The following is a 26,935-nucleotide window of genomic DNA, read 5'->3' as shown; positions in this document are numbered from 1 at the left end:
CGGCAAGAATTTCCTTCTGAGCTTTTTTCTGTGCTTATGAGTCAATGATAAAAAAACACCTGGGGGCCAATCAGGAAACAGGAACAATAGAAGAGGGCCATGTGTGAAAGACATCTGCTGGAAACGTTGTCAGGGCAAAGGTGGGGGGAGGAATGGCAACTGGGTGTCAGTGCTGCGCGGGGCCTGTGGTGAACTGAAGGTTACGAGCCCCACGCAGAGAATGCAGCAGCTGCTCCGCTCCAGCCGGTCGCCACCTCGGAGGGATGAAGGCCTGTGTAGCCAGACTGCCTGCCTTTTATGACAAATAAGAAATCCAGATCGTGCTGGTATAAAATCCCCTGATTTAAAAAACTTGGCTAATCCAAAATATTCTCTGGTCAAAGAAATCACGTCTGAGGGCTGAATTCAGCCTTTGGCTGGTCGCAGGACCTGTGTAACCAGTTTATTGACCGGTGTGAAGTGGATGGTCTGCAAGAATGAAACGACTGGACTCTTGTGCCATCACTGCCTTCAAACTTGTCCCGTCAAATTTCCCCTCTCCATCCTGTGACACAGGTGAGGCAGGTCAAATAAGTTTCTGTCCCCCTTCAGTTATGGGAGCAGTCTTGTTCGATCACGGCTCTCTGTGTCCAGGTCTAAAGGTCCAGCACAGGTCCAGCCCAGGCCCACATCTGAGCTTTCCGCCCCTGCAGTCTCCTCCCTCCTCTCCTGGCTGCTCCAGGGGGAGCGCAGGCCGGGGAAAGAGGCAGCTCTCTGGAGTTGGACGGGACGGGTGTGAAGTGCCTTGGTGGCTAGGGGACTGGCAGTGGTGTGATGAGCGTGAATGTGGGACGTTTGGGGACCTGCAGGGACCTTGGCACGTGGGAACCCCCTGCCCCCTGCCTCTCTCCCAACCCCTCCTCCTGCTGCTTCCATTGGCCTCTGCCTCCACCTTCTCCAGGTGGCGGGCTCCTCTTGTGCCCCAACCCCTGAGGACAGAGGACAAACCTTCCCCACAGTGTCCCAGTTGAGCAGCTGGGTGGAATCAGAGCCAGCTCCGCTCTCAGAGACCTCTCTCGGGTCTCTTGGACCCCCATCACTTGGCTAGACCTGAGGGGATACCTCCCCCATCCTCAGAGAGGGAAGGAAGGGACCCAGCCCCCTCCCCCGGGCAGGTGGGACTCCCCTCAAATTCTCCCACTTCAAAGAACTCTCTTGACACCTAGTTTCTGTTTCCGAGGTCAGCTCAGGTAGTGGGGCTGGGGTGCTGGGTCGGGTCCCATCCTCTCGTGACCCGCCCTGCACGGGCCACCTGACAGCTCCGTGGTGCTCCTTGACCCTGATGGTTCTTACCATGCGCTTCTCTGGGCTGTGGGACTTTGGACAATAGGACCACTCTTCCCACCAGGACGTGGCCAGGTTTGTTTCCCCTTTGGAGTGGGAAATGGATTGGAGTGGCCAGGGTGTGAGCGCTGGCCAGGCCTGGCCAGAGTACTGGAGGCCTCGCTCCTGGAGACAGGTGCCCACCTGGAGCCGTATGCACAAGCTGGGGGTGGGACGTGGCAGAAGGGGAAGGTTTCCCCTGGAATTTAGCGGTCCCAGGGCTCCAAGTGGCCCCAGGCCAATCCCCAGCCCCCGTGGGGCCCAGGAGAGGTGGCCTTCCCTTTGGCTCTGCCGGGCCCTCCTTGCCACTTTGCCAGTCCCCGGTCCTGTCTTCCCAGGTGTGCTGCACACGATCTGGGTCCTGGTCTGCAGGCCTCCAGGCTCTTCTTTACAAACAGGCATCCATGAGCCCCTCTGGAGGGCCCAGGCGCCGGGTGGGTCTCCAGGGGTGGGCCTAGCAGGTCACAGTTCACAGAGCCGTCCACCCTCTCCCCTTGCCGGGACATGCGGCTGGGTGGGAGGAGGGGCATTCACCCTCCCAGCCTTCCCTGCAGAGGAAGTGCCTGGGGCCCATGTCAGATTCCCACCTGCCGCCCACGCCCCATGAGTGGCCCTGACCCTCCCCAGGCCCAGAGGGCCTAGCAGGAGACTGAGTCCTGTCTGGACACTGTGTGGGAGGAAGGGGAAATAGAGGCCAGTCAGGGCTGGGCGGGTCCCCATTAGACCCCAGGGTGGAGCAGGGCCAGCTCTGGCCGTGTGGCCCCGAGAGCGGATGCTGGTGATGATGTACTTCCTCGGCGGAGCGCCCTTCACCTTCTGATCTCGAAGTAGCCAGCCAAGGGCCCTGGCCTCATCCACATGGCTTCCTTGGGGCCACCACAGTGGGGGCCTGGGTGGTCAGCCCTTCCCCTGCCTACATACTGCACCCCATATGTGTTTGCTGCCCCACTTCCCGTCTGGGCCACCCGTGACCCGCTGGGCGATGGTGATGATAATTTCACAGTACTGATAATCATGATAGTGACAATAATGGCCACGCCCACTGACTGAGCAATTCCACAGGCATCATCTCAGGAGCTCTCCCCATGCCTCGTGAGAAACTTGCCTCCTTAGCAGAGGTCGGCTCACACAAACTCGGGCCGCCAGGAAGTGGCCAGGACAGATGTCAGCCCAGGCTGGAGCAACCCCCAGGGCCCATGCTCCTGTCCCCCGCCATCCTGCCCCTCCTGTTATTCAGTCTGCTGGGGGGGGAGGGGCCCCGGGGCCTCCAGGGCTGGCTCCTCCTCTGGACCCCAGCAGGCGTGGGCTTGAGCCTGGTCTTGTCCAAATCACAGGCATGAATGAGGGAGTGCGAACGCTCTCCACATCTTCATCCTCATCCCTATAGCCAGGCCGTGCGCTGGGCATGCTGCCTGTCTCCTCAGACCCCAGCACAGCCCTAGGGGGCAGCCGCGTTGCTGTATGCGCTTCACAGAGGAGGAAACAGGCTCAGAGAGGCCCCCAGCTTGTGAAAGGAGCATCTGAGGTAAGGGTTCCTGACTCCGAAGCCTGGCTCTCCGTCACTCCCCAGGGCCCTGCTCGGGTGCCGAGGCCTCTGTGGCCGCTGAACCCCAGCCCCGCAGCACCCACCCAGACGAGGCCCTGGGCGCAGCATCCCTGGGTGGGTTCAGCAGCTCCTGCCGAGTCGGGTCCGCTCTGCAGGTGGTCACGGGGCGGGGTGAGACTAGGAACGCTGTCCGGTTGCCCACACTCACCTTTCACAACCCAACCGACGGTGCCATGGAGCAGGAAGGGCGTGAGCGGGGCCACAGGAAGCGGCAACGCTGCGGCCGTGGCGGGGGGCGGGGGTGGGCCGGCTCGGCAGAGCCTGGGAGCGGCGGGGCGCGCAGCTGCAGGGCTCCGGCCGGCGTGGACCAGGCTGGCCAGGGATGGTGGCCCGCGGGGCCCTGGGCGTCCTGCTCCTCCTGCACCTGGCCTCAGGTGAGCGGCCGGCTCCTCACGCCTACGGCCAAGCCTGGGAGACCCAGGGTCAGGGGCAGGGAGGGGGGCGTCTGGAGCAGGTCCTCCGAGGAGCCCACCTGACGGCCGCAGCACCTCCTCCGTCGTCGGGGTCAGTCCTGCTCTCCCGATAGACTTTGGTCAGCCCTGGTCTCAGGTCCCCTTTGCTTCCCCACAGCGCCCTGGAGATGGGAGAGCATGGGGGGTGCACCCACACTTCGTCCCTCAGACTGCGGCTCCCCGACAGGCCTGGCTCTGGGACACGGGTGGGCCCAGGACAAGCTCTTCTCCAGATGGCCTCTGAGCTCCAGGGGAAGGCGGCTGGGACCCTCGAGGCTGAGGCCGGGCCGGGCCTGCACAGCCCTCCCCCAACCCCGTCCACCCCCCTTCCCCTGTCACGCCGGCTCCCCTCCGTGTCCCCTCAGCGGTCCCCCGGTCCTCAGTCATCCAAGCTGGGAACAAGGCTCTTCCTGCCCCTTCGTGCTCGGCCTTGCCCACAGCCAGGCGGTGGTTGTCCAGAGGCAGCTGGAGGGCGCCTGGCCCGGCCCTTGCTGTCCCCGCTCCCAAGAAAGCCGGCCCCACCCCTGGCCCACCTGGCCAGCTCTCCCTGGCGCTCTGTGCCATCTGCAGGGATCCCCTCGGGCAGAGGAAGCTGCGCCCGCCCCGTGCATGCATCTCCGAGCCTTGCGTGCTCCTGCTGTTTCGCTCTTGCTTCAGTGAGTGGCCTGTGTGCCTGTCCCCCACCCCTGTGTGTGTCCAGCATGCGGTCACACGGCTTTGCGCGTACGGACCGACCTCTTTTTGGGGCTTCAAAAAACCCTCTTCTCTTCAAATGTTGGGAGATTCAGGGAAACGCAAAGTTTAGTCTATGGCTCCAAAAAGTGTGAAAAATGGCCGGGCTGTCCCAGCGGGATGGCGGCAACACCTGATGGATTAATTAACTTCACAACCACTAGTGGCTCTTGCTCGGTCTCATAAGGACCCTGGGTCCCTCATGAAAGTTGTAATTTTCTGGTCGGGCCTTGAAGGCTCCCCCGAGTGATGGAGTTTACCCTATGGTGACGGGTGCTCTGGTTCAGCTGTTTAAACAGTGTGAGGAGCCCCGAGAGGTTTATGTCTAGAGGGAAGGCTCCTTTTTTTTTTTTTTTTAAATTTATTTATTTATTTATTTTTGGCTGCGTTGGGTCTTTGTTGCTGAGCGTGGGCTTTTCTCTAGTTGTGGCGAGCGGGGGCTGCTCTTCGTTGCGGTGGCTTCTCTTGTTGCGGAGCACGGGCTCTAGGCGCGCAGGTCTCAATAGTTGTGGCAGGTGGGCTCAGTAGTTGTGGCTCGCGGGCTCTAGAGCGCAGGCTGAGTAGTTGTGGCGCACGGGCTTAGTTGCTCCGTGGCATGTGGGATCTTCCCAGGCCAGGGCTCGAACCCGTGTCCCCCGCATTGGCAGGCGGATTCTCAACCACTGCGCCACTAGGGAAGCCCAAGGCTCCTTCTTTTGTGGACATTTTGGGGCAGTTGCCATGCGTTCATTTGCTCTTTCGTTCATTCATTCCAGAAGCGCTGATGGAGCCCTCTGCTCAGCGTCAGGCCCTGTGCTCATATACCATGTGGTCCCTGCCCTCAAGGGACTCACAGTCTAGCAGAGTGATGGGCTGCTTCAAAAGAGTCCAGGGCATGGTGGGGGCCCAGAGGGAAGCAGACACACTCTTTAATAAAGGGATACTTTACCAAGGACCTGTCAGGGCTGGCACAAGGGACAAGAAGCTGTGGCTGTTGACAGAGGGAAGCAGGCCACTGGTGGGGAGCCTTAGGGAGGGGCGGGTACTGCCCTGACCTCTGACCTCCTCGCCCCCCCCTCCCTATATGAACCCAGATTGAGGTGGTCCTTGGAGGCCAACCTCTGGGGCAGAGCGGGATGGAGAAGAGTAGGGTGGGTCTGGAGGGGCCTCCCGCACACTGGCCTGGTTCAGGCTCTCCCTGTCTGGGCTAAATGCTTCTTCTAACGTCTTCCAAAAATAATTGCAAAATCGATGTTTCATAATCTTCTCCGCACCAGGTACTTGCCAAGAGCTTCACAAGCCCAATGGCCCTGAAATTTCATGGCAGGCCAGGAGGGAGGCTCTGTTAACACCCACCGAGTTGCCCCCTGCACCCAGCACCCATGTGTAACCCCTCGGGCATACAGAGGGCTGGAATTACAAAGAGAATGGTGCCTTCCCTGGAGCTGACAATTTTCTCCCCCTCTCTGCTCTTCTTCCCCCTTTCTCTTCTTCTCTTACGCCTTCCTTCCTTCTTCTTTCTCTCTTCCTCCTCTGTTTAAAAAGCAAACGTGGATGTTATTATACACATGCTCACCCATCATGTGATTTTTCCCATTAAACAACGTGTTATGAATATCTTTACAGTCTAACAGAAAACTGAAGTTCCTTTACAAGCTACTTAAAACATTGTCACATATAGAGCTAATTATTATAAAATCCACTTGAAAATGTTATTTTTTTACCTACGTTTACCCTAACTTTGGTCTGCCATTATCTTTACCATGTATTTTATTTTTGTCTTAAAATTTAACTAGTTTCATTTAATGTGAAAGTAATATTGTGCATAATTTTTTTTAAAAACTCAAACACTGGAGAAGGGTGTGAAAATATGAAAAGTAAATGTCTCCCTGCCCACTTCACCCACAGTTCCTGGTGGGCCAGTCAGAAATGTAAAGGTGCAGATTGTCAAGATCCAGCCCCACCACCCCCATAAAGGATACAATAAAGCAGTTCATGGAAAAAGACATACAAATAGATGCTCAAACTCCTTCTTAAGTTGAAATGAAATTCAATTTTACCCCTCAAACTGGCAAAGGTTTGAAAGTTTGGTAAAGTCTAGGGCTGTGAACATGTGAGTAAATAGTCACTCTTGCCCACTTTTGGTGTGAGTGTAAATAGGTGTAGCCCTTTTAAGAAGGAAATTCGGTAATACTTAGCAATTTCTAAAAGTTCCTACATTTTGATACAGAAATTCCAAGGATAGGAATGTTTTCTATGAATTCTTAACATAAGCTGACAAAGGTATAAGTAGCATTATTCAAAACAGTAAACGAAACAAAACAAAAACACCCTAAATGTTCACCAACAGGGGACCAATTGAAAAAGCATAGCAACACCCATATACTGAAATAGTATGCAAGTGTATAAAGAACGAGATGGGTATGAGTCCAGCTCAGGTTCACACAGTCAGCGTGGATGGATGGAGCCGGATTCTAGTCCGCACCACCAGACTCTGGAGCCTGAGCTCCCCTACCCGCTGCCCGTGTGGCCCCTCCCCATGCAGCCCATTCACACTTTGCATCCCTCTCTTAGATCAGAAGAATTCCGCAACCATACATGAGGAGTCAAGACAACCCTGCAAAGGACTCATCAATGCAAACCGATTTGACGACTTCGGCCTTAAGGACACTGCTAAGTGCTTCTCAGAGTGCGCACGGTCAGGGAATGAATCCTGCAACCTGGGAAACTTGCAGAGGTAAAGGGCCCTCTGAGCTGGAGCAGGAATCTGGGGGCTCCGGCAGGGGTGGAGTAGGGAGGCTGTTAGGAAGGGATGGAGCTATCAGCCCTATTTGGACCCAGAAAATGCCGCTCTCATCTCACCCTTCCACCTTGTTTGACACCCACATTCCCCCTGACCACCAAGACCCTATGATCCAGGGGATGCAGAGGTGAAATTAGCCCCTGTCCCTGTCATTGGGAGTCGTGGAGGGAGAGACATGGCCCCAAATGATGGTGATTCTAGAGTGCGATCATACAGAGGGTAGACAAGGCACCAGGTTAGCTCAAAGGAGGCAAATCTGCCAAGGCTTCACAGATGAGGCCACCCACGAAAGGGTTTTGAAGGCTGCATAGGAGATTTCCCATTGGACTCAAGCAGTGTTAGGGGATACAGGGAGAACTACAGTGCTTTGAACTGTGAAAGAGTAAAGTGCTGGGGGTGGAGGCAACAATGGGGAGGTTGGTGGGGGGGGTTGGGCTGGAAATGTAAGCAGGGACCAAAGTGTGAAGGGTTGTGTAAGCTATACCACTGCGGGAGGGGGCAGGGCAATGATATATTTTAAATACAGGAAGAGCATAGTCAACTTTGCATTTTAGAAAGATGGCTCAGGCTTCAGGGAAGGATATGAGGGTGGTGATGTGACAAGAGACGTGAGCAGGTAGGATGCAACTGTGGTGGTCTGGGTAAGAGTGAGGGCTGAACCACCACCAGCACCACCACCAATTGGCACTGTGTACCTGGATAGGAGGGATGGGTCAGAGACGTTGAATGATGTAGAATCAGTGAGATCAAGAGACTGATAAGACCAGGAGACCAAGAGATACTGGATTGAGGGAGAGGAAAGGGTTTGGAATACAGCATCTCCAAGAGTCACCTTCAAAAAGATCTTTGCCTTTCTCCCCTCCTCTCCCTTCCAATCGGAGTTACCCATCCTCTTCTGCGATACTCAGGACAGGCTTGTATGCACTCAGTCTATATTTGTTGGAGAAAATGAGTGAAAAGTTTATGTTCTCAGACTTGATGTTAGCACAACAATCTGATTGAGTGCCGTCACTTCAGTGGCCTGAAAAGGCTCCCATGCGTACCTGCAGCTGCTCCGGGAGCTTTGGATCTCCGAGCAGCTGTTCAGGAAGCTCCTCTTTGTGCTGCCTTATGGAGGGCTTAAACACCTTGGGGAAAAGTAGGAGCTCTGACATCAGAAGATGTGGACTCGGTTCCCAACTCTATCACTTAGCCAAGTTATCTCCTTTACCTTTACAACCCTATGAGGTAGGTCCTGTTATCAACCCTTTTTTCAGGTAAGAAAACTAAGGCTCCCATAGGTTAAGTAACTTGCCCACGTTACACAACAGGTAGGTAGCAAAGTCAAACATGAACCTAGGTCTGGAGGGCAGTAGGGGAAGTGTACAGTCATACAGGCTAGGGTCAGACTGGCAGTGCTCAAAAGTGGAATTGGACTTTGAACAGGTTAACTTTCAGTTTCCTCATCTGTAAAATGGGGCTGAAATAACACCTGACTTGTAGAATTACTGCAAAGATTAAATACATAATTCAGACACGTTAGCTGTTATCATTATCTTACCAGCATTGTCATTTCGTTACTGTTCCAAAGCCTTTATTCTTGATCTCTCTCCTATACCTTCCTCCTGGGGTGGTTGTTGAGATTAAAGGAGATTATGCATGGAAAAGTTATTAGCAAATAATAGGAACTCAATAAATTTGAGTGTTCTTTATTTTAATGACTCTAATTATAAAAGTAATTTGATTTTTAAATTTTATTTATTTTTTTAATAAATTTATTTTATTTATTTATTCTTGGCTGCGTTGGGTCTTTGTTGCTGCGTGCGGGCTTTCTCTAGTTGCAGTGAGCAGGGGCTACTCTTCGTTGCGGTGTGTGGGCTTCTCATTGCAGTGGCTTCTCTTGTTGCAGAGCACAGGCTCTAGGCGCGTGGACTTCAGTAGTTGTGGCACGAGGGCTCAGTAGTCGTGGCTCGCGGGCTCTAGAGCTCAGGCTTAGTAGTTGTGGCACACGGGCTTAGCTGCTCCGTGGCATGTGGGATCTTCCCGGACCAGGGCTCGAACCCGTGTCCCCTGCATTGGCAGGCGGCTTCTTAACCACTGCACCACCAGGGAAGTCCAGTAATTTTATTCTTCATAAAATATTTAGAAAGCAGCTATAAGAAGAAAAGTGGAAAATTCCCCTTCTTACTATCCAGAGATAATCATTATTTTCATTTTGGTGTATTTCTTTAGATAGATAGATAGATAGATAGATATGGATGGATATAGATAGCTATAGATATATCACATACGTCATTTATCCATTCTACTATGTTGCTGTATAGTAACATTTGGGTAATCTCCAGTTTCTGGCTTATACAAAGAGTGTTGCTGTAAATATTCTTGTTCGTGTGTTTTGGTGAACGTATGTATTTCTGTAAGGTATATTCCTAGGAGTGAAATTGGTGGGTCATAGGGAAGGCATGTGATTAGCTTTAATAGAAACTGCCTAACAGTTTTCCAAAGTTCTTAAACCAAATTTCACTCCCACGATCAGTGTATGATAGTTCTAGTTGTTTCACATCCTTGTCAACACTTGGTATTGTCTGCTTTTTCATTTTAGCCATTCTGGCAAGTTTGTACTGTATCATATGGTGATTTTAATTATATTTACCTGATTAAGTTTAACTTAATCTTTCATATATTTATTAGACATTTTGATATCCTCTTTGTGAAATGGCCTTTTAAGTCTTTGGCTTGTTGTTTTATGGGGTTGTTTGAATTTTTCTGAGTGATCTTTAGGGGTTCTTCATATATTCTGGTTACATGTCTTTGCAAATAGATACACATGAATATGTTCTCCTTCATTGTGGATTGCCTCTTCATTCTCTTAGCATTGTCTTTTGACTACAGACAGACATTCTTAATTTTAATGTAGTGTAATATACCAGATTTTTACTTTATAGTTAATGCTTTGGGGTCCTTTTTAGGAAATGTTTGCATCCCCAGGATCATGAAGATACTCTTCGATGTTTTCTTCTCAAAGATTTATTGCTTTATCTTTCACGTTTGTCTCTATGATCCACTAAAAGAAAGTAAAATACTGTGGAAAACTCTTACTTTTCAGAATTTTCAGCTTAGCTAGTGCCTCTCAGACTATAGAGCCTCACAATTCTGAAAAATGTCTGGAGGAGAAATCAGCTGTACTTTTGAGACCCTTCGAGTGCCCAGGTTTATTTCTTCACCCTCTGCACCACCCCAACACCACCACCAAGACCACCAAATGCCCTGCTTATACTTGACAAAGTGCTCTTGTGCCTGTTTGCAATCCAAACCCAGCCACAGTCAACCACTGATCTGTCTGGGCATTTTATATAAGGAACCATACAACATGTTGTCTTTTGCATCTGGCTTTCTTCACTTAGCACGTTTTTGAGATTCATTCATATTGTGACAGCAGGGCATTTTTTATGACCAACAGTGACCTCTATTCAGATGAAGCTCAAATTCCCAGCCTTTCGTCCATGCTTAGACAAAGGACATGCTTAGAATGAGCACATGTCCCCGGGGAAAAAAAGCAACAGCAGATTTTCAGTTCATTTCTCTATGATGCTCCCTCTGCAGAATTTTAGCCCCTCTCTGCTTTAGCAGCTCTCTGATGCCTTTAAACAAATTATTTCTGTATTATATCTAGCTTTTCTATTTGTTCTCAGTGAGAGCATTGATCCATCACAAATAACTCCACCCTACTCAGAAGCAGAAGTCCAAAGCCTGAATTTTTTCCAAGAAAATCTATTTTGAGGTATAATATATGTACACACACACACACACACACACACACACACATATGACAGCAAAATGCATACATGTTAACTGTACAGATCAATAAAATTCTACATATTTATATACGCATCCTTTAATTACCACCCACATTAAGCTTATAAAACTTTTCTAGCCTCACAGAGGGGTCCCTCATGCTCCTTCCCAGTCAATAGCGCCACCTCACGGTAACCGTTATTTTAACTTCTATAACCAAGTATTGATTTTCCCTGTTCTCAGGCTTCCTATAAATAGAATCACATAGTGCATACTCTTTTGTATCTGGCTTCTTTCCCTCATCAGTATGCCTGAGTTTCATCTTTTTTAAAAAATTTGTTTCACTTATGCTGATTAGATCTGATGAGCAGAAAGTGGCAAGTTGTGAAGATGCCTTAGGAAGACATATGTGAACTAGAGGGTAAGAGACAACCTCCACAAGAATTCAGGGTCACCTCAGTGAATCTCCTGGACATTCAGAGGACTAGAGAATATCAATATATCCCCTCCAAGGTAAAAGACAAGTTGTTGAACCTCACACCACTTACAATGAAAAAATGTATCATGCAAACACGAACCAAAAGATGTCTGAATAGCTAGATCAATATCAGACAAAGAAGATGATCCTTAAGTTGGTGTCAACTTTATAATTAAAAATTCAACTGTACATCTATGGTTTAGACTTTTTGAATATATGTTACTTTTCACAACTAAAACAATTTTTTAAAAGTGCTCTGAGAACCAGATCAGGAAATCTTCCCTCAAGAAGGTAAATTCATGGGCTGTTTGGTCAGGCCAAGGAATTTTTTAAGTGCATGAGGTGAACTATATGGATTGTGAAATACAATTCTCTATTTTATTTGGTAACAATAAAAATCACAATACTTCTTCATTTAGATTTTTAAGAGATAAATAAAAAACTAGTATCAGTTGGTGTAGCTCAATCAATGGATTTGGGCAATCTCATCCCACTGTTTCTGGCTGAATGTTCTAATTGCCTGAACCATCCGAGCTCATTTGCACATATTTGCATGGTTTACTCTTTATATTTTACAATATTTTTTTTCCTGTGGTTTCCTTGGAGTTTTATTCCTTGGTAACTGTGTTCAAAAAAATGTCGAAATAAAAGCCTCCCTTTTGCCTCCCTGGCAAGCCCTCCATAGCTACTCCTTTCCAGTAGCCTCGATCTGGCTCTATCTGCTCTTGTTCCCCTTCTGTACCTTTGCTACCTCAGCCTTCACCTGTTTAAAATTGCTTTAAAAAGGTGGGCAGCATGTCTTAGGACCCCAGGCTTGGGAAAAGGAACTCTGGCCAAAGAGAAGTTTCAGCACCACGGAGAGCACCAGGATAGGGACGTGGGTGGGAGGGGGGACTTTCCTCACCCTAACTTTCTAGCTCATGGCAAGGGGGCTGTAGTAAAATAAATGGCAATTAAATTTGTGTTCTATGTGTTTCCAAGACCAGCTCAGTTCCCATAAGTCAGGTCCCATACAGCTAAGTCTTCAAAGGCTGAATTCCCAGTATTTACCTAGCACTCAATAAATGTGAGTTAGCCCTCACACCTCACAGTGATCATCCCACAGTTTCCAATACTCAGAAGAATTTCTCTAAAGAAGATTTACAGAGACCAATAAACACATGAAAAGGTGCTTAACATCATTAGTCACTAGAGAAATGCAAATTAAAACTGCAATGAGATACCACTTCACACCCACTAGGATGGCTATAATTGCAAATGAAACAAAACAAAGTGAAAAATATCAAGTGTTGGCAAGAATCTGGAGAAATTGAAACCCTCATACATTGGTGGTGGGAATATAAAATGGTGCAGCTGCTACGGAAAACAGTTTAACACTTCCTCAAGAAGTTAAACACAGAATTACACAGCAATTCTACGCCTAGGTATCCACCCAAAAGAATTAAAAACAAGCCTTCAAACAAAAGCTTTTACGTGAATACAAGCAGCTCTATTCACAATAGCCAAAAAGTGGAAACAATCCAAATGCCCATCAATGGATAAATGTATAAACAAAATACGGTATATGCATACAAAGGAATATTATTCATCCGTATAAAGGAATGAAATACGTATACATGCTACAACATAGATAAACCTTGAAAACATGCTAAGTGAAAGAAGCCAGACACAAAAGACCAGATATCATATAATTCCATTTATATGAAATATCCAGAATAGGCAAATTCATAGATTAGTGGTTGCCAGAGGCTGGGGGAAGAGTAACTGCTTAATGGGTTCAGGGTTTCCTTTTGAGGTGATGGTCATGTTCTGGAACTAGATAGCAAAGATGGTTTCACACATTGTGAATGTATTTAATGCCATTGAATTGCACACTTTAAAATGGTTAAAATGACAAACTTTACATTGTAATGTATTTTGTTACGAAAAAGAGAAATACATAAAATACTCAGAGGGGCCACTGGCCGGAATCCCTCAGAACCAGCATGAATCACTCCCGTGCCACCCCTCTTCTCCTGCAGCATCCCAGGGTCTTCCCTTTGATATTCTGGGTCACCCCTCCTACACCAGGAGCCTGATGATCGCTGCGCATGGTATCTCTCCTCCCGTCATCCAGGTGAGTGGACCAGGTGAGTGGGTAACTCAGCCTGCAAGACCCTATCTTCCCTTGTAGATACTGGCTGAACTATGAGATCCACCTGGTGGAGGAGAGTCTGACAGAGACAGTGAATATGGGTTTTTTGACGGCTCTTGTCAAGAACATCAGCACCAGCATCTCAGAAGACCTGCACTTCTCTCTGACCCCCTCTCAGGTGAAGGCTTCCCCCATCCCCACTGGCCGGTCCTGGTCCTACTTTCCTCAGGCATATTTTTCTGAGAGAGTCATGGTCTGTGCTTGGTGCATCAACAGTTATCCTTCCCATGTCCCGCTTGGTAGTTCTCTGCCACCTGGTTAATGGGTGCTGGTGAGTTAATTGGTTGAGTGGATCCTGGTAATATATTACCTAGGGTGCTAGGATGAGACCTTCAGAAGATCACCGAATCGAGAGTCAGGGTTCTAGCCCTGGACTTCCCACCACCTGATTAGGTGTCCTCCAGGAAATCCCCTCCCCTCTCTGGGCCCCCGAGTCCTCATCTGTAAAATGAGCTCGAAGGCTCCTCCAAAGTCTGAGGTTCCCATGAACTCTTCCACCAGGGGCACATTAGAAACCAGGTAAAGGCACTTGTAGAGGCGCTGCAAAGGGTTAACAGGCAGACTCTGGGTTTACATAGGTCTGGATTCAAATCCCAGTTCTGCCCCTTACCAGCTATTGGGATCTTGGGCAAATTACCTAACTTTTCTGAGCCTCGGTTTCCCCATCTGTAAAATGGGGATGATATTGCCTACTTTCAAGGTTGTCAGAGGAAGCAAATGAGATAACTCACAGGGAATGCTTGGTGCAGCGAGGGCACAGCCTCCCTTAAGGCATAAAGCTGAGGGTGGAAGTTCCGGGCAGCAGGGAAGTGGTCTATCATGGAGGGATTTTAGGTCTGCCTGGAGAAGGGGAGATGGAAGATGGACGGGGCCTTTCTCAACCCTTTATCACGTCACCCCAGCAGCTGAGCCCTCTGCGTGGGGTATAAACCAGCCTGTGAAATCACCCACGTGTCCTTTTGACAAGGTTCTGGACTGGGAAGCAGAAAGTTGAGGCTCTCGGCTACAACACTTAGTGCCCCCTGTTCCAATGCCCAAGGGATGCTTTTGAGGCAGGACCAGGTGGGACCAGGCTGCAGCCCCAGGGGAGCAATGAGGTCAGAGAATGAACAAAACACGCTTGGCAACTACCAGTAAAATTTATTTTAATATTTTGACCATTCTTAGCTTTTACAAAATGTGTTGTTGTTGGGCGGGGCTGGATATCACATTCAGTGTGAATTCTTGTGTCCTCCCTCTCGGCCCTTGCTGTCTCCCTTCCTGATGGCCTTACGCTTTCCATTTATCCCTGAGTTGGAAAATAGACACTGTCACCATAGCCGTATGTCAGCACAACGGGGGTCAGGACCCTGACCAAAAGCACCACAACTGACCCTCCCTCACACTTGCAAACTGACCTGTCCAGGTGTCGCCCCTTCACAGCCCACTTTCAGCCTGATGGGTGGCCATGCGGGCATCTTACTGGCTCCGTTCTCCATATTGGGAAAACCGAGGCTCCACAAGGGCTGTGATTTGGCCAGGGGCTCACAGCCTGGACAGAGCAGAGCTTGGACCGTGCCCCCAAGTGTCCTGCCTCTCAGAGCTGTCCTCGGTCCTCAGTGCTGCCCCACCACCCAGCATGCCTGTTTCTCCTTCCATCTAGTGGGCGGGCAGGACCTGTGTTGGGGGCTGGGCTCCTCAGGGAAAGACAGAGCGGCTGGGTCTGTGGTTGCAGGTTCCGAAGCAGGTGACAGAGGACGAGCACCGGCACCCTGACAGAGTCCGGCTGCCCAGGAGCCTTTTTGAATCCTTTCAGGGCAGCAGGCCAATGGTTCGGTTGGCCATAACCATCCTGGACGTTGGTTCGGGGAATGTCTTCAAGGTGAGGAGAGGCTCAGGGTGGCTGAGGCTCAATGCTTGGTTACCCAGGACATGCTGGCCGTCTCTGGAGTCTTTGCTGAGGGACCCGATGGGGATGGAGGAAGTGAGGAGCCTCTGGAACGTTCCTAACGCAGCCGAGGCCATCCCAGACCCCCGTCTCTAGGGTCTGTGGACCGCAGGCTCACGCTGGTTATTCACACTCAGCTGTTTGGACTGCCCACACCTGTGCCCTTGGACTCCTGTATGTGTATCCCAAGTGTGTTCATGTCCCCTGTGTGTCCTTGTGCATGAACAAACGTGCATCTCCTTCCTTATTCCTGGTGCGCACGTAATCATGTGTGCTGGTGTGACCATGTTCACATGAGCGAGTGCACCCAGGCCCTTGCAAATTTGTACCAGTTATGTCCCCAGAGGTGTGTCTCCACTCCCATGGGGACATGTGTATCCCTGAGTGCTGGTGTGGGCAGGTGCTCCCCACCTGTAGGCACCACTGCCCTCCGTTTCCCGGCTGATCTTCCTTCTAACCCTGCACTCCAGTTAAGAGGGCGGGGGAGGCCTGGAGACCAGCAACGGAGAGCCATCAGGTACATGGCTTTGCGGCCGCTTGGCCTGGAGTGTAGGGCCCGCCCTGGCCCAGCTGGAGCAGACTACAGGGAGCAGCAGGAAGAAGGTCGTCCGTGACTCCCTGCCCCCTGGTCCCCCGGCCCCAGACTTTGCCCTCCAGGCAAGGGCCACAAGCCCTAGAGGCTCCCAGGAGCCCTGACCAGGGTTGGGTTGGGGCAGCCCCTTGTGCAGCCTGGCCTCACCCATGTCCCTCCACAGGGCCCCCGGCTCAGCCTAGAGGATGGCAGCAGCGTGTTGAACAATCACGTGGTGGGCTTGAGTTTGGGTCATATAAATGTCACCGGCCTGGCTGAGCCTTTGGAGATCACCTTCTCCCACCAGCACCAGCCTCCTGTGAGTTCCCCACCCTGGCCTGGCAGCTTCTGAGGGGCAGACATGTGGGTGGGCACCCCTGGGCATGTGGGCAGACACACACGGACTCTGCACACCCCACGCTCCCACATCCACCTGGGAGAAGCCATTAGGACCAGACACCAATTGTGCCCATGGACACATGCCTACCCTGTGCACGCATGTATCCACATGCCTCCCAGACACCCTCCACTCCTGTGCTCACAGAGGTGCCCAGGGGACCTGACAAACACACGTGCACACGCACGGCTGCCCACACACACGCTCCCCTAAAGGCATGCGCCTGCAGACATGCGCCCCTGCCAGCCACAGCCCCACGCCTCTCCACACCCCCGACACGCTGACCCAGGATACATCAAACGCTTCGCATTCCTGTGTGACCACAGGCTGAGACTTGCTTCTACCTAACGTGTGCATGTGCTGAGACCCAGAGCACACTGTCCTCTCCCCGTCCCCGTCCTACACTCCTCTCCCCTCTCCCAACTTCCCCTGCCTCGCCCCTGACTCCCAATCTCTGGTTTCAGAACGTGACCCTCAGCTGTGTATTCTGGGACGTGACTAAAGGTAGGGCCTGGAGGATCTTCCCTGGGTAAGATGGGCGGAGGGTAAGGGCTCCTTAGGGGACAGGACTCCAACCGCAGGGCCCCTCCCCTCTTTCTTTCCTCTCTGGACCCCTCTCTTCCCTTTCCCTGCCCTCCCCTCCCCTCTGCTTCCCTATATTCCCGTCCCCTCCCCTAGGCTCCCTCTCCTCCTCCCCAGGTTCAGCAGGAGACTGGTCTTCCAAGGGCTGCTCCACAGAGTTTGGAGTCAATAGGACTATCTGCCGCTGTGACCACCTGACCTTCTTCGCCCTGCTGCTGGTAATGGCGCAGCACACCCCCACCTCCGCCATCCTAGCAATTCTGGAAGTGCCAAGGCTCCCGGCCCAGGGAGGAGGCTGCCTGGCAGGGGCCAGGCCTTTGGGGTGTCTGGGCCTGGTCTCCAACTGATAGGATTCTTATTTGGGGGGATCATCCACAGAGGCCGGTCTTGGACCAAGTCACCGTAAAGGCCCTCACACGCATTTCCCAGGCTGGCTGCGGAACCTCCATGATCTTCCTGGCCTTCACCATTGTCCTCTACACTGTCCTGAGGTGGGTCACCCCATCCCCACCCCACATCTCCCTCCTGCCCTCAAGAGCGGCAGCAGGGCAGGGTAGAAACCAGCAGGGTAGTGTTAGTCATGCAGCATTATACTGATATTTTCTCCAAACCTCCGTTTCCTCATCTATAAAATGGGATTGGAGGTTGAAGTGTGTCTGGCTATTTCAGTTACAAGTGGCAGAAACTCAACTCAAATTGGCTTAAACGTAATAGGTAACGTGTGGTTCACAGAATTGAAAAGCCCAAGGTGAGTTCACTTCAGGTGATGTTGGATCCAGGGGCTCAAAAGATGTCTCCAGGACTTGGTGTCCCTCTGATTCTCAAAACTTTGCTTTCTCCTTTGTCAGTCATGTCAGGCAACTTCTCCATCCTCAGGGGCCTTGGGGATCCCCAGGCTTGCATCATAGCTTCTTAGCTGCCTGGACAGCTAATATTCTAAACTAAGGCCCAGAATTGAAGTTTCTAAAAAAACTTTATTGGACTTCTCTGATGGTACAGTGATTAGGAATCCGCCTGCCAACGCAGGGGACACGGGTTCGAGCCCTGGTTTGGGAGGATCCCACATGCCGCGGAGCAACTAAGCCCGTGCCCCACAGCTACTGAGCCTGCACTCTAGAGCCCAAGAGCCACAACTACTGAGCCCTCATGCCACAACTACTGAAGCCCGCACACCTAGAGCCCATGCTCCGTAACAAGGGAAGCCACCGCAATGAGAAGCCTGCGCACCACAACGAAGAGTAGCCCCTGCTCTCTGCAACTAGAGAAAGCCCATGAGCAGCAACAAAGACCCAATGCAGCCGAAAATAGAAATACATAAATATATAAATTTTAAAAATTTTATTTTGAAATAATTATAGACTAACAAGAACTTGCAAAAATAGTACCTAGAGTCCCATGGTTCCTTCATCCAGCTTTCCTCAGTGATGACATTTTCTATAACTGTAGTACAATATAAAACCAGGAAATTGACATTGTTACAGCACTGCTAACAAGACTACAGAGCTCATTCAGTTTCCACCGTTTTCCACATGCACTCAATTGTGTGTGTGTTCACACACGCACACAGGACTGGCTATATCATTTGTAGGGCCCAGTCCAAAATGAAAATATGTAACCCCTTGCTCAAAAATTATTAAGAATTTCAAGATGGTGACAGCAGAGCATTAAAATAAGCATAGGGCCCTTCTGGTTGCAGGGCCCTGCAGAGGTCATACACCAAGGAAGCTGACCCTGTGCATGTCCTGTGTGTGTGTGTGTGTGTGTGTATGTCTGTGCAGTTTTATCCCATGTATACCAGAGTTGAGTTATACTGGTCTAACTTAGACCATGTGCCCATGACTGAACACGCCACTGTGGTGGAAGGATGAATTACACTGACTGGTCAGGCCGCCCAAGTGCCTGCCCTTGGGTTTGAGAGCGCATGGCTGAGAGTGGGGAAGGGTGCTCCCCAGGGAAACCTGGGGCTGTTTCTGGAAGAAGGAGGAGCAGAAGCACCAGAGGCTCCTGTAGCCTGTGCCCAGGCCCCGGCCGTGGCTGAGGGACCAGCAGGAACTGCCAGCCTGAAGGAGCCTGTGGGAGCAGCCCCACGGCTGGCCTCCCGACCCACGACGGGCCTGGAGCAGCCCTTGGTCTCCTGACTCCCAGTCTGGGGCCCTCCCAACTGCCTTCCTGCACATGCTGGCACTGGTTGGCCCTGGGCTGAGGCCCCCACCAGCCCCACCCACTCCATCTCGGACCGAACTGTGAGTGTAAGTGGTGCCCCCCCTGCCCCCATCCCCCAAGCCCTGGCCTCATAAGCGGAGCATCCATCTGCAATAAGCTGAGCATGACTTGCCAGCTGGCTGCACTGCTGGTCCCTGTGAGACGGGCTTGGAGCGCCAGGAGGCACTGTTGACATCTCCCAAGGGTGGGGCCTGGCATCTCAGGTGAGGTGGACATTATCCCTCATGCCCACTCCAGACAGCCCTGAGCTCCCATCCCTCCACTGAGAGTCCTTTGGAGCTGATTTGCTAGGAATTGGCAGTGGGAACTCCACGGAGGGGGAAGTGAGCCCTGGGAAGAAGCCCTGGACTGGGAGTCCGGAGCCCCTGCCCTGCGCTGTGGCTCTGGGTCCCTGTTCCTCTCTGAGCCTCACCCTCCCTACTCAGTTCTAGGCTTCATGCATCCACGCCCTGTCTGTCCACTCACTCAACCAATGCAGGGCTTCCTCCTGCTTATTGTGTGAGGCCCCAGGTCAAAGCCTGGGGAGAGACGGAAATAAGGGGTGGGTGGAGAGTTACACCGCGCTCACTGCTGGGAAGCTTCCAAATAGGCCTGGGATAAGTGACATTCAGAGACAGCCGTCCCAGAAAGAAACACCCAAGGGGGATTTTGAAGGTGAAGCAGGGAAAGGCATTGAGAGCAGAGGGAAGAGTGTGGGCAAAGTCCGGGAGGCGTAGAGAAGCAGAATGCATTTAGGGAATTGCAAATTAGGTAATTTGGCTCAAGCATGGAGTCAAGGGATGAAGCCAACAGGATCCAGAATCCATAGGGCCCTACGGGTCATGAGAGGGCTCGTGGACTTGAACTGGAATGTTCTCACACTCTGGTTGCTGGCAGGGGTGGAACAGAGGTGGTCAGATGGAGAGGCCTGGGTGCCCCCTTGCAGCCTCTCACTGGCCCTTCTTGCCCCAGGTTTTCCCGGCAGAGGTTCAAGTTTGAAGACGCCCCCAAGATCCACGTGGCCTTGAGCGTCAGCTTATTTCTCCTGAATCTGGCCTTCTTCATCAATGTGGGGCATGGCCTGAAGGGGTCCGATGCTGCCTGTTGGGCCCGGGGGGCCGTCTTCCACTACTTCCTGCTCTGTGCCTTCACCTGGATGGGCCTGGAAGCCTTCCACCTCTACCTGCTCGTCATCAAGGTCTTTAACACCTACGTCGGGCACTACTTCCTGAAGCTGAGCCTCGTGGGCTGGGGTAGGTGCCGCTTGGCCAGGTAGAGGGGATGGCTGACTCTGGAAGAGGCAGGAAGGGGACCAGCCTGGGGCAGGGGAGGGGCAGCTCCCTCTTTGATTGGCTCAGAGCTCGAGGGATGGACAGGGGGATTTGGAGGAGGACGTGCCAAGGGAGCCCCAGCAATGCCATACCTCCTCTTCCCCTTGCCCCCAGGCCTGCCTGCCCTAATAGTCATCGGCACAGGGAGCGCCAACAGCTATGGCCCCTATGCCATCCGTGACAAGAAGAACACCACCACGTTGGAGCTGTGAGTGCTGGCTGTGGAAGCTGGGGTGGTCTCAGGGTCCTGGGGACCAGAAGGAGGTGGAGGTGGGGGGAGGAGGGGATCCTGGGAAGAGAGACGAGTAAGTCAAGGCGAAGGATCCTCAGATCCAGCTAGCTCACGGCCTGCAAGGGTAAACTGAGGCCCGGAGAGAGGAAGTACAGTGAGAGAGGGGGTGAGAAGGAGAGAGAACCGGACCAGGAGGCAGGACGCCTTGCTCTAGCCTGGGTCACCACAGCCTACATAGCACCTTTGGACAAATTTAAAAGGTACCCCCCCCCCATCCCTCTGACCTGCCATGCCAGGTGCTCAGCCTGGCGAGTGGAGGGTGAGTTGGATTTCAGCCCCCACCTGCCCCCCAGCCAGGTGCCCTTGTGCAGGGCACAACCTGCCCAATATTTGCAGCAGCCCTGATTCTATCCAGACTCTGTTTCTGAGCAGCTGTGTGACCTTGGGCAAGCCTGTCCCCTTCCAGAGCCTCGGTCTCCTCATCTGTACAATGGGGGGCTGATCCACATGCTCTTTTGGGCCTTCACTCCTGCCGTGCAGGGAACAGGGGAGCTGAGCTGAGCCTCTCCCAGGATACCTGCCTGAGGCCCCTGGTTCTGTGCTAAGAAGAGCTGGTGGGGCCTTGGTCCTGTCCCCAGGGCCTCAAATGCAGGGCCCCAGGGGCCGGGCAGGGAACATAAGTACATGCAGCGGCCTGGGTGGGCACAGTGACAGACTGGCGATCACATGCCAGTCTAATGGGCAGCTGACTACTGTCCCTCAGGAGGGCATCCACAGAGCTGCCAGCTGTATGGTTTTATAAGAGAAGCAGAAATCTGGATGTTTAAGGAATTCCCTGGCGGTCCAGTGGTTAGGACTTGGAGCTTTCACTGCCAGGGCGTGGGTTCAATCCCTGTTCAGGGAATTAAGATCCCATACGCTGTGTGGCGTGGCCAAAAAAAAAAAAAAAAAAAATTTGGATGTTTATGCCAAACATTTCACTTTTAAAAGGTGGTCATTAATTCCATTTTTTTTTTTCTTACAACATAATGTGGGGTGAACGAAACATGTCTTTGGGACAGAACTGGCCTTTTACACTCACTGGTCTAAAGAGACAGCAGCCTGGAGCCTTGTGACTCTCCCCCGGGAGAGTGGGGAATGGATGGGTGGAGATGGGAGAAGGCATCTTTTTGGTCAGGGAAGATCAGGCAGGGAGACAGCCCAGGGCTTGCTCTCAGGAGCCTTCCTCTGGTCCTGACGGCCATCCGCCTCCTCCAGGTGCTGGTTCTGTGAGAAAACTGCCACCTCTGCCCTCTACGTCACTGTCCACGGCTATTTCCTCATCACCTTCCTCTTCAGCACCGTGGTCCTGGGCCTGGTGGCCTTGAAGATCTTCACTCTGTCGAGTGCCACAGCGGGCAAGGAGAAGGGGCAGCACTGGAAGGGGGTCCTCACCCTGCTGGGCCTCTCGAGCCTGGTGGGCGTGACCTGGGGGCTAGCCATCCTCACACCCCTAGGCCTGTCCACCACCTATGTCTTTGCACTGTTCACCTCTCTGCAAGGTGAGGCTCCTGGGCCAGGGAGGTGTTGGGGGGCTTTGGGGGGAGGGGGTAGATGGCAAGAAACAGGATTCTACTCAGGCTCGCTCAAATCAAGGGTACCGATTTTAAATATCCAAGGCTCTCCCAAGGACCCCAGGGCAGGAAGGCTGGCTGACCTCATGGGAGCTGGTAGCAGGGTCAGGAAAAGCCACCAAAACCAAAGCAGATACTTTCCCCATCTTTTTCTCTGGAGTCACACGTAGTCTCTCACCTTCTCTCTGTGGAAACTTCTTCATTCTTCTCTCCACTGGCCCATTCCTACCCATGGCCCCCGACTGGCTGCCCAATATGGCCCCCTCATCCCTGTGTGACCTTCCAAGTCTAGTGACCACGGTCTGCTTCAGTCTCTTCCATGTTCTTAGGAGAGTCAAGGATCTGACTGGGCCATCTTGGGTCAGGTGCCCATCTCTGGTCCAATCATCTGTGACCAGGAGGGCGAGATCATGTGATGTGAAGGCCACGTGACACGAACAGAGTCTCTAAGGGGCTGTGAAGGCAGGAAGCAAATGGTTAGTGGAGGAAATGCTTGCTACGTCTGCTCCCTGCCCCCGCCGGGTTCCTTCTCTGATACCCAGCAAAGGGGCAGGCGCCCAGGGTGCATGTGGGACACGGTTTCCCTGCCCGCACCTGTCCTCTTTGCTCCTCATACCCCTGTTTCATACACACAACTGAAAGAAGCATCACAGCCTGACTGTGAGGGAAACAGCCAAGAGAGGAATGACAGGTGTGTGCTTTGACTCACAGTCTCATCCCATCCAGAGGAGGCACTAGGAACCGAGGGGTCCTAGATCCAGCAGGTGCAAAGCCCACAAGGACAGGGCTGGCTCCCAGTGCTTCACAAGACTACATGGCACCATGGTTGGCAGCACTGGGGACAAGCAGACCTGGGTTCAAACCCCACCTCCACTCACCCCCCCAGCAAGTCACTCAGCTCCTCTGATCCAGTCACCTGTACAGCTGGGATAATTCCAGTACTTTTCTCACCAGATTTCATGATGAATAACTGAGATAATGTGTGTGTGTAATACAGGAGGCCTTCAATATGTGGGAACTATGTTAACAACAGCAGAAGTCATTATTATTAGGCCACCGGAGACTGTCCCCAGATGAAGAATTATGAGTCCACATCTGAAAATTCCCAGGGGTTACGGCTTGGAGAGGGATACACCTTGAAACTGTGGATTATGTCATTATTCTTTCTGAGGTTACCCATCATAGTTAAGTCTGAACACTTCACCGCACTGAGTTTTTTCAACTGAGTGTAACTCAGTATTTCTCTCTTCTTCCCAAACAGAGCCCTCAGCACACTTTAACTGCCCTTGAACTCTTCTCAATATTTTTTATTGTTGTGTAGGGTTTTAGTTCTAAATTTCTTTTAAAGAAACACAAAGATTTTTACTTTTTTATCAATTTCTGTACTTACTACAATTTCCATACCTCACATCTTCCCTTTTCTTCTTGCTGAAGCACATCCTGTAATAATCCTCTATAAGGGGGGCAGTGGTAGTTGTTTTGCATGTCTGAAAATTCCTTCATTTCGGTCTTTCTTTTATGAGATAGCTGTGTGTATAGATTTTATTTCGAGGACTCTGGTTTTCATTCTCAAGCTATCTATTTGGTTCTTTTTCAGGAGTAGGTTTCATTTTTTGTCTGATTTTTCTATACATTCTTGAACTTTTTTTTTTTAATAAGTTTATTTATTTTATTTTATTTTTGGCTGTGTTGGGTCTTCGTTGCTGCGCGCGGGCTTTCTCTAGTTGCGGTGAGCGGGGGCTACTCTTCCTTGTGGTGCGCGGGCTTCTCATTGCGGTGGCTTCTCTCGTTATGGAGCACGGGCTCTAGGCCCGCAGGCTCAGTTAGTTGTGGCGCATGGGCTCAGTTGCTCCGTGGCACGTGGGATCTTCCCAGACCAGGGCTCGAACCCACGTCCCCTGAATTGGCAGGCGGATTCTTAACCACTGTGCCACCAGGGAAGTCCCTCCATTCTTGAACTTTTACAGTGGAGCGATTTCTCCTCTGGGTGGCCGCCAGCCCAGGCCCCGCCCCAGGCTCACTGAGGCCCTCTCCTCCCTGACAGGTGTCTTCATCTTCTGCTGGTTTGTTGTTCTCTACTTCCCAAGCCAGAGCACCATGACCTCGTCTTCCGGCACTGCCCGGGCTGACCAGGCCCTCACCGTGTCTCATGGATAGCGGGCTGCCGTGTGGCCGGGCCGGGGCTGGCCTGCACTCTGGACTCAGCTCTGATTTGCTGTGTGACCTTGGTGGGAGGGAAGAGGTGCTCCCTGCTTCCTTCTGGGCCTCAGTGCCCTTCTCTGTACAATGGGACTGGGGAGCAAGGGGATGGGAACCAGGTTGGACCATGTGGCCTCAAAGGTCTTATCCAGATACACCTATGGGTCTGAGCGTTCACAGATCCAGGATGGCAGGAGTCTCAAGTCCCTGTAATCCTGAGACCCCTGCCAGCACGCCCACCCCCTGCCTTAGGAGCAAAGCGGCCTTCTCGTCTCAGGAAGGGCCTGAGCCCAAATAAGGAAGTCTGTCGTTGGCCGGCCTCTTGAAGGAGCCCCCAGCCGCTCCCCTCCCTTCCTTCCCCTTGTCACCGCCCTCCCACAACTCCACCGTCTGGCCGGGCACCTGGGGGGCCCTCAGGGCCACCATCCCCTCAGGCACTGGGGCAGTTATGGACTGGAGGTTTGTTGCCACGGTCGGGGGGTGGGGTTTGGTCCTCCCACCCAGGCTGCCCCTGGTCTCAGCCACTCTCACCAGGGCCCATCCTCATGGAAGACCCCCTACCGTTCAGGGGGCTGCCAGCCCTCCAAGTGTTGGGGACACCGAATATCAAAGAATGCCACTTACTCAGTAGGTGGGATACCTCAAGCAAGCCCCCAGTCCCCACTCTGGCCTGCCCCGCGGTGACCTGACTTCTGATCTGCTGTCTCGGGGGAGGGGAGGGGAGGGGAGGGTGGGGTGGGGGGGTGGAGGGCATATGGTCCCCAGGGCTCTGCACATCTGAGGGCTGAGGAGCCAGGGCCGGGGGCCGGGGGGTGTGGGCTGAGCAGAGAGAGGGTGGACATTTCTTCTGAAGTCTGAGCTCCTATAGAGCAGGCGGGCACTTTGACAGCTTTGCTCGCTCACCGGTTCAGCCCAGCCCGAGCCTGACACGTTTGGCAGGCCCTGAATAAATATTAGTTGGCCCTCGATGGAGGTGTGAGTTTGGCACCAGCCTGACAGGGCCCTGAGCCAGGGGAGTGCCTCAGGCCAGACCCAGCTGGGTCTGTCATTTCCAGTGGCTGGGCCTGCTTTCGAAACCACTGGTTTCCTCAGTAGCAAGCAAAAAAGAGGCAGACGCGGTAGAGACAGAAGTAGAGATACAGAGATAGAGAGATGGAGAGACATAGGGAGAGAGAAAGAATTAACAGATGAACTGCCACAAAGAAAGAAAACAAAAGGAGAGAGACGGACAGATGCAGAGACACACTGGCCCCTGGCCTGGCCCAACCAGGAGGGCAGGGCACTGGTATCCGTCCCCCTCCCCATACAGCCACCTCGCACTTCAGCCCTAACTTACTACTGGGACAGCTCGCCCTCCCTCCCCCAACCCCGCCCTTCCCAGTGTGCTTTGCAGATGGTCAAGCACTTTCTACAGGTGAGAAGCCTGCCTCCTCCCCTCAGATGCCCTGGGCTGGATTCCCCTTCTCCCTCCTCCCACCCAGCAAACAGATGAAAGAAAGGAGGCCCGGGACCCTTGATTTATGCAAGTCACTGTGTTCCCAGAAGGGAAATCTTAGAGTGTGGACATTGCGACAGTTGAGCCACATTATCAGTTTTTGTGGACAAACTTGGTAGGTTTTGGGGCTTATCTTCACAAACAACCGTTTCTCACCCTGAAGGTCTCAGCAACCTTACCCCAAAGTCCCAGGGTTACTAACCTGTCCTCAGAAAGAACAGTGCTCCAGTGTCTGACAGGCCTGGGTTCAAATCCTAGCTCTGCTGCTTAGGGCCTGTGTGACCCTGGGCCTGTCACCGCACCTCTCTGAACCTCAGTTTCACCCTATGTAAGATGGGGCTCATTGAGTCCTTGCCTTGTCCTGAGAGCATTAAGTGAGGTGACAAAAGTAAAGTGCCCAGCACTAAGTCAGTAGGAGTTAGCTTGCTCCCTGAGAACCCCCCTTGGCTTAAAGAAAACCTGGGTGTAAAGCAGATTGTGAGCTTCTGCAACCTGTTTGTAACCTAGGAGGGTGTGAAGTTTAAAGCTCCCTTCCAGATTCCTTGTACAGCTCTGCCAAGTGGACCAGCCCTGGGTGGGGAGGACGAAATGGAGGCCGAGAGAGGCGCCGGGACCCACCCAAGACCACCCTGCAAGCTGGGCCAACACTAGAGCTGGGGTCTCCATGGGTTTAAGAATTATCACCTCATCCCTGACCCCCGAGTCTCAAGGGAAATCCTGGGTGGTGGCTTTTTCTTGCTTCTTCCTTGCTTTCTCATTAAGACGTGCTCAGTGGGATGTCTGACCAACAGAACAACAAGCGCCCGATGGGCTGCGTTTCCAGGTGCAGATGCGGAGGGCAGACGGGGAGCGTAGCTAATAGTAGGGATGTCCTTTTCTCTGCCTGGCTCTCCACCACAGGGCCAGGCAGGGGCAGAGGGGCTGGGGTCCCTCATTGCCTGAAGTCACTGCAAAAGTGGCTCCAAGTGCCAAGTGGAGCACATGCTAAGGCCAGGGAGGGCTGTGG

At 52.3% G+C, this 26,935-nt stretch overlaps 1 protein-coding gene across 1 annotated transcript; it reads left to right on the top strand.

The window, feature by feature from the left end:
* Positions 1-476: 476 nt before the first annotated feature.
* ADGRG3 (adhesion G protein-coupled receptor G3) lies at positions 477-24,392 on the top strand. The gene is made up of 17 exons (XM_068527105.1): positions 477-555; positions 1,701-1,796; positions 2,933-3,079; positions 3,343-3,472; positions 3,539-3,626; positions 3,929-4,076; positions 6,706-6,868; positions 13,360-13,498; positions 15,095-15,241; positions 16,063-16,197; positions 16,740-16,779; positions 16,975-17,075; positions 17,236-17,348; positions 20,032-20,312; positions 20,505-20,598; positions 21,880-22,163; positions 24,280-24,392. The coding sequence occupies exons 1-17, from the start codon at positions 477-479 to the stop codon at positions 24,390-24,392; spliced, it is 2,298 nt and encodes a 765-aa protein (XP_068383206.1).
* Positions 24,393-26,935: the final 2,543 nt, after the last annotated feature.

The sequence above is a fragment of the Eschrichtius robustus genome, chromosome 19, assembly GCF_028021215.1.
Source record: "Eschrichtius robustus isolate mEscRob2 chromosome 19, mEscRob2.pri, whole genome shotgun sequence".
NCBI lineage: Eukaryota > Metazoa > Chordata > Mammalia > Artiodactyla > Eschrichtiidae > Eschrichtius > Eschrichtius robustus.
This window is presented reverse-complemented; position numbering and strand designations above follow the sequence as displayed.